Source organism: Pezoporus occidentalis, unplaced genomic scaffold (genome assembly GCF_034315485.1).
Source record: "Pezoporus occidentalis ecotype Australia unplaced genomic scaffold, CSIRO_AGI_Poc_V1 ctg4, whole genome shotgun sequence".
Taxonomy (NCBI): domain Eukaryota; kingdom Metazoa; phylum Chordata; class Aves; order Psittaciformes; family Psittacidae; genus Pezoporus; species Pezoporus occidentalis.
In genome coordinates this window covers 18,061,450-18,081,631 of record NW_026915724.1, presented here as the reverse complement: position 1 = coordinate 18,081,631, position 20,182 = coordinate 18,061,450, and the positions used below count along the sequence as shown (strand labels likewise).

Here is a 20,182-nt window from a genome sequence, read left to right as displayed (position 1 = left end):
TGACCACAGCAGTATCCCATGCCATATGATATCATTCTGAGCAATAAAGACTAAGGGAAAGAGGAAGGGGAAGACATTTGGAGTTACCGCATTTATCTTCCCAATTGTCACACACAATGCAATTCTGCTTTTCTGGACATGGCTAAATACCTGCAAGCTGATGGGGAGTAGTAATGAATTCCTTATTTTGCTTTGCTTTACAAGTTTTCTCCCCATCCTGTTTGTGGGGAGCGAGCAAGCAGCTGCATGGTGGTTAGCTGCCTACGAGGGTTAACACACAAGACAATGTTAGTAGTCTTGTGCCCAAATTCCTGTGTCATGTCCCCAGCTAACCTTACAAAACATTTCCACCTTCAGGACAAAGGACACAGAACACAACCCATCTGAATTTGCCAGAAAAAGCTAAGTAGAAATGGGAAGGAGCAGTAAGAAAGGATGGCCATTACTGTCCCTTAAGAGCAGAGCTATCCCCAGGGATAAGATTTGTGTGGGAGGAAAGGAAGAGTGACAGCCCTCAAGTACCAAACTCCTTCCACAATCACTTACACAGTAATCACTGCGTTGGTTTTTACTGGGATTATGAGAAAGAAAAGAGACAGTACTGAACTAACGTGAATAACAGAAGACTGCCCAAAAGCCGTTCTTCAGAGAAATTGCTAACTGGACTATACCAGTTTAAGGAAGAAAACAGCAAGTTTAAACGATAGCTATAGCTTCCTTCAGGCTCATAAGAAGTCACTTTTACTATTTCCACAGAGGATTGTGTTTAAAGCTGAAATCAAAATTCTTCTTTCATATATATTACCTATATATAAGATATATATAAGTAAGGAAAAATACAAGTATGATATCCAAATGTGTAAACTGAATTACTGTGTACATCACTTCCATATATAACACCAACTCAAACCTCAGAATCAAAGACATATTCCATCAAGCAATCCCGATCCATGCATTTGCTGATACTAATCAGTACTATCTACATTTAATCTTGTTTGCATCCAGACATTAATTCAGATGTCTAAAAGGGCAGAAAAGTCTCTCTATACTGTGTTTTTATCACTTCAGTGATTTGTTTTCACTGTTCATTCTTTTCACATGTTCTTTCTCAGAACTGATGAGTATCATTTTCAAGACTAGCTTTATTTTCAAAGAAACACATGCCCTTAGTAGCATAAAATGGAAGAAGTAACCCTGTAGCTCAGAAATCATTATTTAGAACATTCCTTTGTAGCATTAATACTTTTACCAATTCCCACTCTTCTGGTCAAGATTTTGTCCTAGATCTAGCAGGCAAGCAGAATTTTTACAAGAAGCAAACAACTGACTTGCCTTGTCTTAGATGTAAGGCATACCTCATCTTATGAAAATTTAAAACATATGCTTTGCACATTTGCATGTTTTCCTATTTCAGAAGTTAAAGGAACATATGATTTCATATTCAAGTTCTCATATTAGCACATCAGATTCAAATACTTGGAAAGTAAAGAACAACTTCAACGCATCACTCTGAAGCTTCCAATATGAAGCTTCATGTAACTTGTCAAGCTACCAATTGTGTATTTAAATGATGCATAAGAGTGTACAGTTCACAAATATTCAGAACAGACTACTGCTCTGAACACCAAGTCATGGATGTGGAACATTATTTTTAAGCCTCATTCTTAATTTCTTTACTCCAGAAAAACAGATCATACTTTCCTTGGTCTGAACCTAAATCCTTGCGCATTACTTAGAACACCACTATTTCCTGTCACTGTTTGCTTTATGAAGTTTGTTGCAGCATTAGATTACTTTCTGTTTTCAGCTGAAGTTATATGCTCTGAAGAGACTTACTTTTTAAGATGTGTGACAGTAAGCAAATCTGAACAAAACAGAAACAACTCATCATTTGTCTTAGTTATACCGCTCTACAGGATGAAGGTTTGAAACCTGCTCAGATAACTAGATGATAAGTACCACGAAAAGAGAACAGTGCAAGTACAGCTACTAAGTATTTCTTCTACAAAAAGATGTTTTATTTTTTCTGTTATAGTCATAAAGCCTTAAAGCTTGCTAAAGATTACATTACTTAAGATAAATAGAAAATTAATCTATTCACCATAGCAATTGTATATTGCTATATACGAGAAGGAATGTATGATACATCTTTAAGGATTACATATTAAAAAATTAAGCACCTTGTGGAAAACAAAGACTAATTTTACCATAACACCTCTCTAAATATAGCTCAGGAAGCAGGAAGGTTAGAATACACAGATGATATTGTAACACCCCAGACTCTGAGCTTCAGATACCATAAAGACAATTAAAAAGGACAGATGTCAAACTTAAATACAAAATGCTGCAAAAAAATCAGTAGCAAAAAAAACCCAGCAAAATAAAGATACTGTATCAGGTGGCGAGTCAAACTAAGCCCTACTAGTTTTTCTGCTTTGGTTATGAAAAGCAAAACAGGATTGTGTACGTATATTAAGATAGACTGGCTTGACAGATCTCCGTAAGAATCAGATCTCACAGTAGACAGCATAAAATTTCAGCTGTAACAAATGTAGCAAAGAGGAAGTTAAATGTCCCTTGCTAAGAATAAAAGCATGATTTCCGAACTTTGCGCAAGGCAAAGAAGATAACAAACTGCTGCTCTTAATACAACATGCCAGAAATTGAAATAAAAACTATTTCTGGCTCTTAACTATAAAAACTTTTACAGATGCTATGACATGCTCATTTTAGTGATTTGATTGTGTGTAGTACGACTGCTCTCTGTATAGGAGTTTCAAACTGAACAGCTTTTAAGCCAAACTAATCTTTTCTCTGTTTTCAGAGGACCATTACTATAAATTACAAAATATACCAATGTACCTTATTTTATTATACGTATTTAATCCCAAATCTTCGCTGATACAAATACTCCAAAGTCTGGTACTTTAAAAGTCTATTTAGTGATTTTTCCCCTGTAGATGCTAGCACAAATTATTCTAGACAAAACTGTCCTGTCTCCACAGCAACTAATGTTAAGGACAGTATTTTACAAAGTGGGTTAACAAATATTTGGGTTCTTCTACATATTTTGACTATCCTAAAAGCAGTTTTCCCCCAGCTAAAAGAATAACAGAGCAATACTGTACCTAATGCTTTCTTGGTAAAGTGAACTACAGGCATTACCAAAACACCCTTTTATTTCAACAAAACTCTGAACTCAATGCAATCCAACTGAACTACACTTGTATGAAGTGCTGAAATGTATTAGATACTATGAAGCTGTTACTTTCACGTTTAAAAATTAAATACAGTGCTTACTTGCATCTTCTAGAAATACACTCTGAAAACAAGAAAGGTCTTGTTTTCAAGGTCTCTCCCCTTTTCCCTAGGGTTCTTCATTTATGACCCACTGTTTATATCCTAAAATTTTGCTAGATGAATAATTTAAAAGCTTTTACTGGTGAATATCTGGGGCTGGGGGGGAAACCTTGCTCTTGTAATGTGGGCTGAACACAAGAATACTACCAGCATAGTCAATAAGTAGCAAAAATCATTTTGTATCAATGCAGTAGGGGAAAACTACACAATCTCTCTTCAGTAGCTAAACAGAGTTACGTATTTCTTCTTGTTAATGATCCTAGCAACTCTTCAGTTAAGTTCTACTACTATATCAGCAAAAATTGTCAGCTTTACTGAAATGAAAAGTAATATTCTTATAGACCTTTTAATATAGTGAAGGTATTTAATCATGCATTTTAACTCAGCTGGTAAAATGAATTTCAAGGAGGTAATAGCTGAAATATCTTAACGTTGGATACAGTTGATGCATCATCCCATGACTGGGCATTTAAGTGCATAGATTTGTATAATTTTAGGCAAATCAAGGATATGTTTATCTATTCAATTTTCAGAAGCTCTGATTTTAAAATACTTCAGTATGGATATGAGTGTTCAGAATTCAACTGGTTCTATTTTAGGTAATATTTTCATGTGTATAACCCATGTATGGCATTAAAAAAATTGTAATATAGAATCACCACCAGTTACGTATGAGAGCGGGGTAATTTCATAAGAAGCTTACTAGTCATCTTTCCCTAATGGCCTGGATTCCTCCCACTTTGTAGTTCCCCATCTCCAGCCTTTTATTTCTCAAGGATTATCTGATGTGTGGATTATTAAAAAGACAATGTGAAACACAACCAAAAACTCCAACTGTTTCACTATCAAGTTGTACGATTCTACAAGATAGAAAAATGATTGTGTGCCACTCTTTCTTCTCGTTCTGCATTTTCCTGTTTTAAAAGAGATACCTGCACATTTGGTAGCTAATAACAAAAAAGGTAAGACCAAATAATCAAACTAGTATTGCTGCTTCGATATTTTGGTGAAAATGAGCAGATCCACAGGAAAATCTTTAAGGCTGTCTCAGAACAATAGGCGTTTGACTGGTGCAGGAATAAATCTGTTGATACTAATTTTGTACACAATCTGTCAGGTGACCTCCCCCCATAATTCTGAAATTTTAAAAAACTGAGATTTTGCACATACATAAAAAGTAAGTTAATTCTCCCCCACACAACTGCATGTTTACTGAATAGCTATTCTTTTAAAAAAAACAAGGAATTTGGTTTAACAAGAATCAGCTTTAAACATTAAGTCTGCCTGCCACCATTTACCACCATCAACACTGCATGAATCTAGTATAGGTTCTCCTTTCACAAGTCATTTATAGTGGTAATAGCTGTATAAGTAACAATTTTTAGGCAAGTTCATAAAAACACTACACTGCAAACTCAAAAGTAATTTACTTGAGCAGCTATAAGCCTTACTGAAAGGGTATTACTTACTATGATCAGCTGCTTGTCAATATCTTTTCCTGCTTCTTTTAGCTTCTGAATATGTTCCTCAGATGGTATGAAGTTACTGCATTTTGATGCTAATGACGGATTTGACAACGGAACCCTTGAAATACAAATAATTTCATGTTAAAAAAGGGACTGCTTATACACGTCATCCTAGATACTGTAATTAGTACAACTAAACTTTAACAAGATGCAAATCCAAGTTAACAGAGTCCTATATATCCTAAGTTGTAATTCAAATGGAAAAATAATGAAATAAAAGGATTAACCAAAAAATACAATTTGTGACTAGCCTAAATAGAAGTGAGGTTTTTTAATGAAAAGAAAATTATAATCGAGTGGGGTAGGTTAGTCACAAGCATTAACCCAAGCATTTAACTGAGGCATTTTCAGAGCATAACTGATGCTCCCTAATGATATACATTTCCTATGTAAGGTTTAGCTTTCTAATTTTAGGTATCAGGCTACTGCTAAAGCAGACCATGTAAATATTCCCACAAATATAAGTCGTCAATATAAAACAGATGTTACAAATCTCTCAAATTCAACTGAAACTTATTCTCTTCTAATGGCTGGCAGTGAAGAGAAGGAGAGAAGAGGATCCAAGGAGTAAATGGCTGGATATCCCTAGTATCTCTCTCACTCAGTTTAAGTTTGCCCTTTTCACAACTGAAAGAAACACTGGAAAGTACTTCAATACCTCACCAATAAAATTATTCTATGAACTTGCTACTATATTCAGGGGAAAAAAAACAAGCAAACAAACAAACAAAACAACACCCAAACAAAAACCTCAATTCCAGGTTTAGATAAAATTTGTGAAGATCACTGAAGAAAAATACATACAAGAATATATGTACTTCAATTAAGTTTTACATATTTTCTTTTTCTGAGCAAACTGAGGACATAGGACCGAACACTTATTTGTAGCAGCCACGGCACTACACATAGCACGTTAATTCAGAGAGACTTTTCAAAAATAAAACCTCTTGACAGATATTGTTAAAACAGCATTTTTTGTGCTAAATCAGAGCTATTTTTTTTATTCTTGTCACGGGCCCCAAAATTTGCAGTAAGCAGCTACTTCATGGTTTGCCTATTCCCACCAGAACCTCTTCTTACAAAGCCCTAAAGAGACCTACGCTTTAGATATACACATTGCTGTGTGTTACAGCAGAAGTACCACAGAAAGAACAATGCCTTAAATCCTGGCTAAAATACGGAAAGCAGGGTAAGAAAGCTCTCAAGGAAAATTCTTATCAAAATAACAGCAAAGCAGTATGGGGTTGTTCAGCTAACAAATTTGAGTAGATAACATAAAGCTATTTGGCAGTTGAGAATAAAAACTTAAGGCAAAGTTATTGAAGTTATTGCAATACTTATTGAAAAATCTGAAAAGAGTCATTTAACTAGCTTTCAATCTGCCTTACCACCCATCTTCTGTGAAATTCCATAGAGTTTTTCAACATGTACAAAAGGGCTGGTTAGTCAGAATTATTAATTTGGCCTCATACAGATGTACTGAAAATTAAATGCATCATTTCTTCTTATCTTATGAATATAGAAAACAGTATCAATACATCAACCACTGTGCCAACTATGTTGCTGTTCAACGTATCAGGTATAAAGAAATTATTGTCTTTAGCTTGTAATTGGCTAAAACCAGAGACTATGCCAGAATTATTCAAAAACTACAACAGTCAATGTGATCAAGGATAAAACACAAATCTGAACTATTAGTAGCAGTAAGAACAATTTAGTTAGTAGTAAGAACAAGAACCATTTTTTTTTAATATGGCTGTTGACTCCTTCATTTCACAGCAATCACAAAACAATCCTAAATCAAATCTGCTCTTCCTCACTTAAGAAGGTTTCATATATACAAAGAGTACCATAACTTAAGCATTAGAAAACTTTTCCAGAAGTTAAATAATTCAGTAAGTGAAAATCATGTGGTAATTCCTTCCCATAATCTGTTTATCATACAATTTGAGGAAGATTAGGAATGTTCTTCCAACACTGTTAAATTCTACTTTTTAAAATAACTGTGCAGTTACAAATATCTTGCTTAATAATTTTCTTAACAAAATAGAAACATTCTTAATAACTGCGTAAACTGAAAGTCTGTTTATAAAGAACAAGTCACTTATTTGGAGCTGAAAGGTGAGGGTGGGGAAAAATAGAACAGTTAAATCTTAGAACAGACCCTCTCATAACTCTATGGAACATAACTGCAATTTCACAGCATATGAAATGCTATACCTGTCCTCAGTTTCAGAAGTTTGATTTGTCAGTGAAGCTTGTGTCAACTGCTTGGGAGCCAAACCTACAATTAATCAAAGATTATAACTTTAATAATGAAGTTTTTATTTGCAAAGGAAATTTAAGCCACACAAACAGTTATCTGCAAAAACACAGACAAGACACTGCTACAATTTTTCATGGCCAACAAAAAAGGCCGGAATTTTGGGGGAGTAATCAGGTGTTTCTCCACATGTACTTCAAAAAAATAGGCAGTTTTCCTCAACATTCCCACAGGAATTCTGCAGAGCAGTTTGCCAGCAGCTAAACAAGGCCAGCAGCAAAATTGCACAGGAGTTTAAATCTGCTTATACCAACACCCATATAAATAGTTCTACGTATAGTATAAGAATCCTAAATGTATAGTATGCCCCCATCTGAGGCATGTTCTGTAACACTCAAAGAGAAGAAACAATCAAGAATAGTGAAAGAAAGAAAAAAAATTTACATTCTCTAATAGTATAATTATTTTGCTCTTCAAAAACACGTTATAATGGCAGGAAAAAAACAACTATCTAGAAAAGCTGAATAGTTAAACAGTGCAGTAAAAATCAGGTTCAGATTAAAAAAACCCAAAAGCAACTAACCAACCAACAAAAAACAACACAAAAACACCCCCAAAACTCAAACCAACCAAAACCCACAACAAAACATAACCCCAAAGCAAAAGGATTCAATATCATATTATTATGAGGGAAATTAATGAAGATCTACATTAGGGATCAATCAATAATATTTCTTCATCAAACATACTTCAGTCAAAATATTCACATAACTCTCAACATAAGGTTTGACAAACTGCATTCACAGGCTAATAAATGAAGACTATGTAATAAAAACAGAAAAGTGATTACTCAGGGAACAATTGGTCAAGACCAAGTAGAACAATTCAGGAGAAAGAAGTGCAGATAATTATTCAAAGGAAGCTGTAACCAACAGAGAATCCTTAACAGAAACCAATATGACAGAAGAATCCACTTGAAATATGGAAGTTTCAATACCTTATTGAATGAAAAAGGGAAAGATTTGGTTTGGGGGTTTCTTGTTTGTTTTAAAAGTTGTCACTTCACCTTTTCTCAAATGAGGCATATTTAAGACTTAAAATATTATTGCATAAAGCATAAAGACACACCAGAAAAAGTAGCTGGGTCGAAAAACGGACATCTCTCTCTCCAACTACAACCCAGAGATAAAAGGACATTTTGCTTCTACTAAAGTGGCCACGGGTGCGACACAAAGAAATACAGAAGCCCTGGTTAACAGGGATGGAGAACACTCCTCTGAAAGGAAGACCTATGCTTCCCATATAACTCAGAAGAAGAGAAAAAATTAGTAGCAGACAATTACCTTGAGATTCACTTTCTCCAGGTTCTTTTTTTAATTGTTTTGGTGGTTTAGGAGCTGTAACATACTTTAGTGGAGAACTGTCTGGACTTGATTCCAAATGTCTAAAGGTCTAAACAAAACAGAGCACATTAAAAAAAAATCCAAACTAATTAATGCATCTAACCTATGAACAAATTCACTGAGTTTACTACATATTAAAACCTTAAATACAGTACCAGTTCCCCAATTCCTACATTATTTGAAGCAAACAAAATGCAACTGATTAGCTAGTCCATATTGAAGTTTGTGGTATTCATTTTTCAAAATACCTTTTTCATTTTATGTATAAGCTTGTAAAATACTTTGTATAGAACACCTTTGACCTTGAAATCTTAAATTTTAACAGAAGTTCATTCAGATAGAGAACACTTTATTTCCCCATTCATTACACCTTTTCAGAACAGCTATGTGAGCTTAAGTCATCAGAAAGTGTCCATATGAATTTGTACAAACTCTCGCTTCAGCAGGAAATTTTATTGACTGACACCTAGTGAAATACAGAACTTAGAAGGGTGGAACAGATTAATTTTCCAGCTTACAATTATCCCATCTATGACAGCACACCAGTAAAGCATCTTTAAGAAATCTGAAAATTTTAAGCTACTGTGAAAGAAAGTTATTGTTAAAACAAACTTTCTGAGCATGGCATTCTCAGAAAACAGAACAGATTTAGAACACCCTCCCACCATACACCATAATTAAAATGACTTACCTCATCTGGCCTTGGTTCGCATAAATGTTTTGTCAAATTATGCAACAAACCATTTTCTGCACCTTTCTTTGTGGGCTGTTTTATTTCTAATGTCACTTCTTTAGCTCCAGCTCTTTCAGATGATAGATCTGATTTCTCCTGCACACAAGTTACACTTTCATTCTCAGAGAGTCCTGTTATTGACAGGTTGCCTTGTGCTTTTGAAAGCTCTACTTCTGTAGCTATTTGAGTTGCCTCTGAAACTTCACGGTAATCCTTTAACAAAGAAAGCTTGGGGGCATTTGCAGAATTTAAGTTACTGTGCTTCATGTTACTAGCTTTCAGTAATTTAATTTTGGTCCACTTAGAGTTTTTGTTTGAGGCATTATTTCTACCATTTAGAGTGCATTTGACAGGCATTCCTTTTTTGCTAGGGAAAAACCGTTTGCATTGCGTACTTTGACTAGATTCCGTTTGAGTAAGCATTTCACTTTGTTGAAGCTGTATGTCGGCATGCTTTTCTTCTGTTCTGCTATGCTTGGCATTAGGGGAATCCTTTTTCACCTCCACTGTATCTGACTCAATCTCACCTGCGATTTCTTCACAGAGTTCAAGGATGCTCACCCTTTTGGATTTTGCATCATTCTCTGGTGGATCAGCCACATTTGTTTCACTTACAGAGGGCTGTGAAATCTTTTTTTGTTTTGTACTGCTTTTTATGTTCTGATGCATTTGTTGTTTTTCCTTAGTTACTGTCTTGGAATTTAGCTTAAGAGAGTCTGCTTCCACTTTCTTTGCATTGCTATCAATAGGAGATACAGGGCCCGTTTGGTCCTTCTTAACTTCCTTCAGCCTTTCATCAGGACATAATGATGACCCTTGAGGGTTTTGCTGAAAGCTGTTGGAATTACCATTTTTAATGTCTGCTTTACTTTTTTTCTCTTTCAGGAAGCTGGTCACTTCTACATGTATTTCTTTATCCTCTTTTGTATTGTTTGGCTTCGTTTTTTTGTTTTTCTGTCCTGTTTTCTCTCCAACAGATTTAAGGGCTTTTGCTGCAACACTCTGGGTCTGTCTTTTTGCCTGGCTACTCTGTTTAACTTCCAAAGCTTTTTCTTCTTTAACTTCTCTGCTGCGCAGGGATCTTGCTGGTACATGTACATGTGTTAACTGCTGCAGTCTCTGCGATCTCCTTGTTACTGGCTCATTTGGCACAATTAGGCATTTTGACATAGGAATTTCTTGCATGGATTTTTTCTGGCATACTTCCTTGTTTTTTGCAGATTTAGGCTGCTGTTGGATCTTTTTGTCAGGTGTAGTTTTATTGTTCGAGTTCAGTGCTGAAGATCTTGTAGTCATACGCGTTCCTAGTTCAAGTTCATTGGTGTTGTCACTGAAAGATTCAGATAATTATTTTATAGCAACCAGAAAGTAGAATTCGTCATAAGACTCCTCTCATTCCTACTAACCTCTGCCCCTTTTTTTTTCTTTTCATTTTTAAAACCCTGGACATTACACATCCTCACTACTTTTAGAAGAATTATCTTTCGAATCATTCTAAAAAAACTTCACTTCCACCTGGTCACTCGTAAGTGGAGCACTTAATGTTTTTTTTGCATGCAAGCCTGAACTATGAACCTCAGATGAATGATTTTTAACAACCCCAGTAGATTGTAATTGTTGACACTTGCAGCTTTTAGTCGAAGTATTAACCTAAATAGTATTAGATTTATTTTTGCTTCAGAAATTTTTTGGGGGGGAAATCTTTCTGGATTTCAAGACACACTCTTTTCCAGAGAAAGATCACGTAGCATGTAACATACTTAATGACTTAAGGCTGATCTTCCCAACAGTACTATTTAACTATTTAGCTGTATCTTTCACTCAAATTCATTCTGCTTAAATTGCTTCTGCACTTATTTAGTCTGTGAAGATAATCTAGCACAATTACCTATTTTTTGTCACTAACCTGTTTGATTTGACAGATGTTTTGAGTACAGTTTTCTCCTGCACCACACACCAATTAGGCTTTGACTTATTTGAGACATGTTTTGTATCCGACACCTCTTTTTCCTTCTTTGATGATGGTTTGCTGGTCTTGTCCAGCTTTGGACGTTTAGCAGAAGGCTCTACTAACATAGACTTCCTTTTTTGAGCTGCCATTTCTGTAAAACACAATAATTGATTCAGCTTTTAGAGTCTTTGTCAACTGTTATTACAGTGTCAGCTAACATAACAGAAGATTTGCCCATTTTACAAAACAAGGTAACAGACATTTCTTTTTAAGGCAGATCATACTAACTGTGATCAGAAAGCAAATCATCAAAGCAACCTCAAATAAAATCACATTTATTTTACTTACAGGTTTTTACAAGAGGTAATCGATGTTTAGGCCAAAGTAACTTATCAAGGTGTGCCAAGCACATTCCTCATGTATATGCGTATGAACAGGACGTTTCATGCCACCTATGAAGAATATAACACATTCATGCAGTAAGCACTTTTTTAACTTCCTTTTCAGACTCTGAATTTGGCATTGCCATCCTCTTATATCCCTTCAAACAATGCTTAGCCTTAAAGTTTCTTTAATAATTAATTAAAAAACAACAACAACAACAACAAAAAAACCAACACCTGCAGATAATGGTACTATCTGAAAGGAAATTTCTCAGTCTTTTGCATTTTTTCCAGCAAATATGCTGCTCTCCTTCACAGCCCACAAGGAAAGTGAGTCTGCTGTAAATCCTGTGCCTCCCAGCAACAGTGAATAAATTCATTAGACTCTACTAAGTTTTGTGGTTGCTACTACAGAACTTCATAGACATCAGCAACCACCTATAACTGTTCCTTCCAATATGACTTAAGCTACAAATCAATGACAGGAAGCCTAGAAAACAGCATTATTTGAGACATATGCCTTGGGCAGCTAAAGATGATGTCTTTATGAGAACTGAAATGATGTTAAGGGTGCCAAAGTTCATCTGTACAAGAATCTGAAAACTACCATAGGTCCTCAATAAAAAGTCTTACAGGTTTGGTTTCACAACTATTTGTGCCTTCTGAAACTTTAAAGTTCTCTTATTCAAAGACACTGGTTTTGCATTATGGCATAAGTAACAATTGTTTCAAATAAAAGTAATAAATTGTTTAAAAAAAAAATAATTAAAGTTTCACTAATATCTTTTCACGACTCAGTGCTCACAACTTCCGTATCACCTTTTTAGGTCAAGAATTGTCTATTAATTTTTGCCACTGACAGACTGACAAAGAAATAAGTCTGTAACAAAATTATATTACTCTTCAAACCTTAACTAATCCATTGTTACATTTGACAGGTACATTTAAGGTTAAACAGGAACTTTATGTTACCAGCTGTGTAACACAGAGAAGATACTGCAGTTGTAATGAAATGAAAGTAAGCCTTTCAGTATTGACAGATGCATGTCTTTCTCCAACAATCTGAAAGTTACTTACATTAAGCTCCATTTAATAGTTATTCATTATCCAAAAGGAAAGAGAGCCGCATTTTTTCTTTTTTTCAGACTTAAATTGCCCTTAACCTCATTTCCATTCATCTGCTCTTTTATGAAGATACTGCTAAACATGCAAGATGGATAACGCCCAAATTCCAGACACCAGTGCTGTCTCCTGACTTTCTCCTTTAAAGAAGCTGCATGACCAGCAACTCATATTTGAGACATGTTTCTTAATTCTATCCAGGGAAGAAATCTCTAACAGCACTTTTCATGGTTTTATTTACATGCCTCTCCCTACAGAGCAGGTAAGAGAATTTGTAAGCCTCACTTGTAACAGCTCATGAGCTCCATGACATTTATCAAGCTTAAGGGTTTCTACTAGTCAAAGTTTACCTGTCAGAGACACGGTACAGCCATTCACCCTGAAAATAACAGCTCTAGCTGCCGAGTAAGTCACTGGTCACATATTCACTCAGTTTAGAGCACAACATTGACTCTCGGAATTTGAGAGCACCATACTGCATACACCTAGAACTGCTTGGATTTTTTTAGGCATAAACAGACATCATTGTCAGCCACATGACCTGGCATTCTTAGGAAAGACTTTCAAGTACAAAACAGAACATGCAATCCTTCCCTTTCAGGTATTGCTTCTTAGGACGCTGACAAATGCACTCTCGTCCTACAAAGAGAGCTAGCTGGTTATTAGTCATCTCTTTCCTACTAATACTTTGCACAGCAAAGCAAAGACTTTTCCAGATATTCAAGTACTGGCAGCTTCTGCCCTGAAGAAGTCCCTCTTAGTAAAAGCAAGATTATGGAAAGAAGGGAAGACACAGAACAAACTGCACACCAATCAAAGGCTCTGTGCAAGAAGTAGAGGAAAAACAGGAAAACACAACTCCCACATCCTCAAGTCCTCAAAGCACGGTCGAGCCCCTCGGTCTCTGCTGAGGCTGGAGGCCCACCTGCTGGACAGGGCGCTGCGGTCTCACGATGAGCCTCCCCACCGACTGCCGTGACAGAACCCCGCAGCCCCCCGCGCTTTCGCTGCCGGCTGAGCCTCCACGACGGAACTCGGGAGGAAGGCAGAAAGGGGAAGGCCTCCAAGCGTGGCCCAGTGTCACCCGCCTCAGCGCCCCGCCGTGACAACCCTTCTAGAGCGGGACCTGGCAGGGAGCCCCTAACCCCGGCCAGGAACTCCCCGGGACCAGGCAGGAGCCGCCGAGGGGCAAGGCGGGGTCTGCGGAGAAACAGCCGTGCACCGCAGCGCGGGCAGCCGGCGAGAGGGTCCCTACGGCCCGCTCACTCCCACCGCCATCGCGGGGACAGGCCCGGGAGCGGGCCGCGGCCGGCGAGGCAGGCCCGAGGAGGAGGAGACGCCGGCCTTTCGGCCCTGAGGCGGGGGGGCAGACGGCAGCTCTCCGCGCGAGGACGGGCTGCCGGTCACGGAGCCGGGGCGCGGCGGGGCCGAGCGGCTGTCAGACACCGCTGGCACACGGCGGGGAAGGGGGGTACGCGGAACAACTTCCTCACCCCGCACCCTCCCACCCCTTTTCCTCCGGCGCGAGGCGGCCGCTTACCTCGCGCGAGCGGCGCGCCGGCAGCGCGAGCCCAGCTCGACAGCTGCTGGGGGGTGGGGGGTGGGCGTGTGAAGGAAGAGGAGGGAGGGGGAGGGGGAGGGCGGGGGCGGGGCGGGGGCTCGCGAGGCCGGGGCGCGGGCGGGCGCAGGCGCGCGCAGGCTGCAGCGGCCGGGTCAGAGCGGCTCGCGCGCCCTACCTGTGCCCGCGCGCGCGCGCGGCGGCGCGCCAGAGTCCCGAGCCCGCTCACATCCGGGCACCGCGGCAGCCCCGCCCCACCCCACCCCGGCCCGGCTTCTCCTCCCCCCGGAGACGGGGCGCTTCCGGCAGCGGTGGCGGCGTCCTCGGTGTGGGCGGTGTGAGGGGGGGGGGGTTTGTCCCCACGGCTGCCGTGGGTGCTCGGTGCTGCCCCGGGACTGACGGCCTCACCCCGGAGCGGCTCGGGCCCGCGTTGGTTTTTAAGCGTCGTCCCCTGCCGTTAGGCTTTTCGCCTGCCGAAAGAGAGGGGGACATCAGCGCGGCGCGCTGGCCGGGTACTGCTGATGGAGTGGGTTACGCGGTGTCTCAGTGATGCCTCATAACTGGCGTCGTTCTAAACGCGAAGTGTGACACTTCCCCCGAGTCATGCGCTGCCTGGTGGTGGTGGTGTTACTGCAGTGTCAGCGTTCCTTAAGTGTGCGTGGGCCTCTGCTCGAAAGTGTTTGGAAATCCCGCTGCAGTCGGGTTTGGTGCTGCAGTAGGAGCGGTATCCACTCTAACACCACATTTGGAAACTTCTCTGAGAGTACAGGGATACGTTTTGCGGTTGCTGTGAATTTCCTGCTATTAGCTTTGCTTCAGGTGCACAGGCAGCAGTCAGTTTCCTCAGCGCAGGTGCAGCACTGTGCCGGGGTGTGTCACTCAGAAGCATGACAGGTGCTTGTCTGTGTCTCTAAGGCTAAAGAAGCTTGTTGGATGTGTCCCGGTGCTGTGCAGTGCCTGCCTCTCCACCACCTCTCCACCAGTGAGTTCACCTGGTGAGCTGCCTTCATGTGTCCAGGGAGGTTTGCTTTCCTCAGTTCAGTAGTGACCCTGCAGGTGTAAGCTAGCTGTTTTGCAAGTTGTGTTCTGCACTCTGACTCACAATTCATTCTATAGCATAAACATGTATTTGTGATTTTTATTTTTATTTTTTCCGTTGGCTGAGGTATTTCAGTGCTTGTGACACCAGGTAATGGATTTTACCTCATCCAGCCTTATGTTGTGACTTCATTGCCTCAGGTTGTTTCCACATCTGAGCCCTTGTCTGCGTTTATAAGCAGAAGTTCTGAGTGAAAGGGGAGCTGAGGATCTGACATCCATGCCACTGAGGTGCTGCGCTAGACCAGCTTTAGTCTGGTCGTGTGGATGCAGTGACCACAAGGGTTTGGAATGTATTGGGTGTGTTCTGCACATGTATCTGTGACTTTGGTTTCATAGAATTACAGATGGTCAGGATTGGAAGGGACCTTAAAGCTCATCTAGTTCCAACCCCTCTGTCACAGGCAGGGACACCTTCCACTAGACCAGGTTGCTCAGAGCCCCTTCAAAAGGAATCCATTAGGCACACTCCAAGACCCTGCCTGTCAGGTGGGAGCAGTCAGGAGGTTTCAAAAGGGTGCTGCTCATCCTAACTGGAATACTAATGTAGAGATACCTCCTGCATGCCCAGCACATTCCATCCAGATTACTGAGCAAGGGCTAACCTGAAGTATGTCCTACCTAAAATGCATTGAGTACGTGTGTCAGAACCTCAACATTAAGTAGCTTTGCTGTGCACATCTACTCCTGTTGGTATGTTCTACTTGCTAGCACAGACAGTCTCACTTTGACTCTAAATTCACGTAGCGACCTGCGTACATCGCTGTATCAGAATGACTGGAGAACAGTGTGGTGAATCTTGGCATTAGCCAACCAAGAAATGTTAGAAGAAGAGGGTTTGAATGGTAGCATGTGACAGGGTTTCTCCCAGAGATTTCTGATTTCCTGTACAGATTTCTGGTTACAGTTTGCTGATGTAACAGACAAAGACCGTGCAGGTATTTTGGCCATTGGAAGTTACATAGCATAGATGTTCTGCAAATACTCTTTTGTTAATGTTTGAAGTATTTTAAAAGTGGTTATCTTGGTTTTTAGAATGAACATTTTAGGGCTTTTTTATGGTTTTCCACGCATTTGATTCGTTTCTATAGGTATTGCATTTATGGGATTGATTGCATTCAAGTTGCTGAACAGCGTAAAATATTTCAGATATAAATCAAATTCCTTGGAGGTACTTTGTTCTTCCTGCAGAGTTTTTTGTCTCTATTAACTGACACAAGAAACTGTTCCTTTAGAAGTCCCTTTTCTGGCCACGCTTCACTGAAGCATAGTTTGTCCTCGGCAAATGGAGATTTTCAGCAGCTGCAGGTTTTTAAAAAGCTGATAGGAGGCGATGTTATTTATAACTCCCTATTGCAGCTCCTCTTTAATGCAGGATAGTCTGCTGTGACTTTACAATAAACGCAACAACATGTGGTCTCCTGCTCTCCTACTGTAATCTATAAGATACTTTCCAGAGGAAGGATATTTTAATCACTGGGTTGCTTGTAAATTTCTTGGAGAATGATAAAAGTATTTCTTTATGTTATCACTAACTTTGTAAATATGACATGATGTTTTCCCATTCCACTTTCTTAGGAACATGAAGGGGGTAAAACTGGATTTTTCTCCCATCCTTCCATGGAATATTAATTTGCTGTACAGCAGGGAAGTAGTAAAGAAGCAAGCATTCTTATAAAGCAGTACAATCCAAAACTTGGGAAAAAATCATGAGGTAGAAGAATGTGAGTAGGTTTCCAGTTTTCCACAGAAGGTGGCAGCGTTTTGAAGCACTGATATCAGTGTGAACTTGCTACCAAATGTCACTGGTAGAACGCAAACTTAACCAGAATTTACTCTCCTGAGATGCTGTGGTGAATATGAACAGGATCAGGCATGGATTTGCTGTAGAACCAGAGGAGCTGGGAAGAGTGGGAGGAGGAACTCCACTCGCATAGATGGAGAATTTGGATAGGACAGATTTAACCCCAAAAGGGTTTTAGCCTTGCTTACTTTTGCTGTAATATGCTGGATTGCCTCTTGCCTGGAGCAAAATGAAAAGTGACTTGCTTCTAGGCTATACCTTTTTTTCACAGGATCAATAACTCAGCTGACATAAGGATCATCCCAGTAATCGCAGACAGTGCCCTGTTAGCCTAAGGCCCAGGGAGATGCTGTGAACTGTGTAACAGCTGACTGTCACCAAAAAGGGAAAGCCTTTCCCACTATTGTCTCCTCGTTCCCCACTCTCAGCATTGTGCTTACCTCATGCCACCCTCCATCTAGCACTCAAGGGACTCCCATAGGCAAGCAAATTTAATCTACTGAGCTAGCAAAAAGTTAACCCAGTGGAAAGAGTGGATCATAGTCTGCCAGACAAGGCAGAAGCCTGGAATCAGGGAGGATAAGAAAAGGCAGGGGAGGCGGAAGAGCAAGCCTTCCCCTTTTGGCATGAGGGAGCTGTTAACATTGACCACTGCTTGTGAAACTGCAGCCTTAGGGCAGGCTACATAGTTAGAGGCTTGAGCTCTTGATCCCAAGCTCAATCACAGCAGTTGTGCAAGCACAGCCCCATTTGATGTGCTAATACACTCCCAACCTGCTCTACTGCATATCAGGCATCTCCTCTGAGCAAAGAAGTGGTGGCTGACAACCAAGAGGCGGTAGTTGTTTAAACCTTTCAGCTGTCATTAACCCTACAGGTGCTCCTAGGGCACTGGAAGAATGCCTTAGATGGGTTAGCTAAGGCCACATATGGAGCTGATTTAAACTAGTCGGTTTATAATCACAGTACATAGATCCTTTAAAGAACTGAAGAAAGAGCTGAGACAGCACAGGGCCTGATTTCCATACATTTAGCAGGTTCAGAAGGTCCCTCCACCCTCATCCAGGAAGAAGGGAGCGGCTGATTTTTGTGCCTCCAGTAGACTTTCAGAAAGAGACAGGAACATTGGATCCCTCAGAGGAAGAGATGTTTGCCAATGAAGAACTACTGGCTGTTGTGGCTGCTGGTGCGTTTGGCAGATAGTACCTTTTCTAATGTTAGAATGAAAATGTAAAACCCCACATGCATGGCTAGGATATTCTACAGCAGATTGGTGCAGGAGTTATTTTGCTGGCTGCTAAGAAGCACCGCTAGCCTGTTGCAGGGAGGGGATCCAGCATGTGTGCTGAAGGTTTGTGGCAAGTCCCTACAGAGATTCTTTTGGGCTTTTTTGTACCCTCCTTCTTCATTACCTTGGGCATTCCAAGGCTCTTTTTCACCAGCTGGCATCTTGGGATGAGAACCACAGCACATGGCTCAGGCTCAAGGGTAGCCGTGTATGACAGCAGCTCAGTGACTCGATGACCAAATATTTCCTCTTATTTTTTTTGCAGGATGATAGTGTGTTGAGCTGAAATGGCGTGGGGAGAGCATAGTGTGCTTGCTCATGACACCACATCAGGGCTAAAAGTCCTCTCTCTTCCTGCAGGTCTGAGTCACTGGCGAGAGCCAGGCAGCTATAGGAGCTGCAAGTGAAAGAGGCAGAAATTCCTGCCTAGGTGGCACATGGGACAGCGGGGATTGGAGGGTGCTGTGACCGGAGCTAAAGAGTTTTATAAGGGATCTCGCTAAGAAAGCAGGGAAGGGAAGGGGGTTAGTTTTTGTTTTGGTTTGGTGTTTTTCCAGGGAGGCAGGAAAAACCTGGGCTGGGTTTGTCCAGTTTGTCCAGTTTGCTTGTGTGTTTGAATGTGAATTTTTTTTCGGGGGTGTGAGAGGAGTAGGGATAGAAAGCACTGCAGATCACTACAGCTAGAGGGAAGGCTGGCAGCTGATTTGCAGAGATTTGGGGCCAGGCCAGACAGTGGGTATCTATGTATGCGAGTGGTGCATAGGGGTCCAAGCAATCACAGTAAAACGGAAGGGAGCTGTTGTCTGAAACATTTGGGAACTGCTGAGATAAGCAAGCTGCTCCATTCTGTTGACTTGAAGGGCTGAAGCAGTTGACTACTAGATCTCAGTTGGAAATGGCAGCTTGCAGCAGGGAGGAAGGAGGTAAGGAGCAGCTTCCTAAACTTAAATTACTGGGGAGTAATTCTTGAAAACAGGGCCCTTTTCTGATCTCTGTAATGGTCAGTCTAGGCCTCGGAGTGATGGCACTCTGCAACAGTGAGCACAGTGATGTCTGAAGCATGATACTCTGTGCCATATTGACAGGACAATGTCAACCTGCCTGGAGTCATCATCACCTATAAAGTGACATTGCCTTGACACCAGCTCCTGAAGAATTGTAGACTGTCCTCCACAGCCCATTCTGCTAAATCTGGTAAACTGTACTGTTGTATGTCTTGGTTTCTAAAAAGAGCATTAATCCTTCTTCTGGTCAATGTGAAATGTATACCATGGGTTAGTTTCTCTGCATTCATAGAACCAGATTTTTCTATTTGAAATTTTCAGTTTTTCTAAAGTCTATTTGCCAAGAGTCACATTATAAATTACTGGTTAAGATCTTTATGATCCAGTACTAAGACAGCTAAGGTCACAGGTGGCTCTTGGGTGACTGAAGGCTTCACAGATAAAAAGAACGGTACCTTGCATTGACTCCAAGAGCAAATTGAGAAGAGGTGGATGTTCTGGAGTGTATATGTCGTATGTCCTCTGTAGAGCAGGGGGATGCTCTAGAGGCCCCCTCCAAATTTAACTACTGATTCTGCACTGGGAAGAGGGTTTTCTTTAGGAGGTGTCTGCAACCTGTGTGAGTTTCATTTTCATTACACTCCATCTTTCCAATAATGAGTATATCGCTAACGAACAATTTTCTCCCA

General features: G+C 40.4%; 1 protein-coding gene across 1 annotated transcript in view; it reads right to left on the bottom strand.

Moving 5' to 3' along the window:
* ESCO1 (establishment of sister chromatid cohesion N-acetyltransferase 1) overlaps window positions 1-14,065 on the bottom strand; it is a 32,062-nt gene extending 17,997 nt beyond the window's left edge. Inside the window, exons 1-7 of the mRNA XM_062632881.1 lie at window positions 13,667-14,065; window positions 11,585-11,688; window positions 11,192-11,387; window positions 9,244-10,615; window positions 8,493-8,601; window positions 7,107-7,170; window positions 4,830-4,944 (exon numbers count right to left, since the gene is read on the bottom strand). Coding sequence (XP_062488865.1) covers window positions 4,830-4,944; window positions 7,107-7,170; window positions 8,493-8,601; window positions 9,244-10,615; window positions 11,192-11,385 — 1,854 coding nt within the window. The 5' untranslated portion in view covers window positions 11,386-11,387; window positions 11,585-11,688; window positions 13,667-14,065. The remainder of the gene's footprint in view (window positions 1-4,829; window positions 4,945-7,106; window positions 7,171-8,492; window positions 8,602-9,243; window positions 10,616-11,191; window positions 11,388-11,584; window positions 11,689-13,666) is intronic.
* Window positions 14,066-20,182: the final 6,117 nt, after the last annotated feature.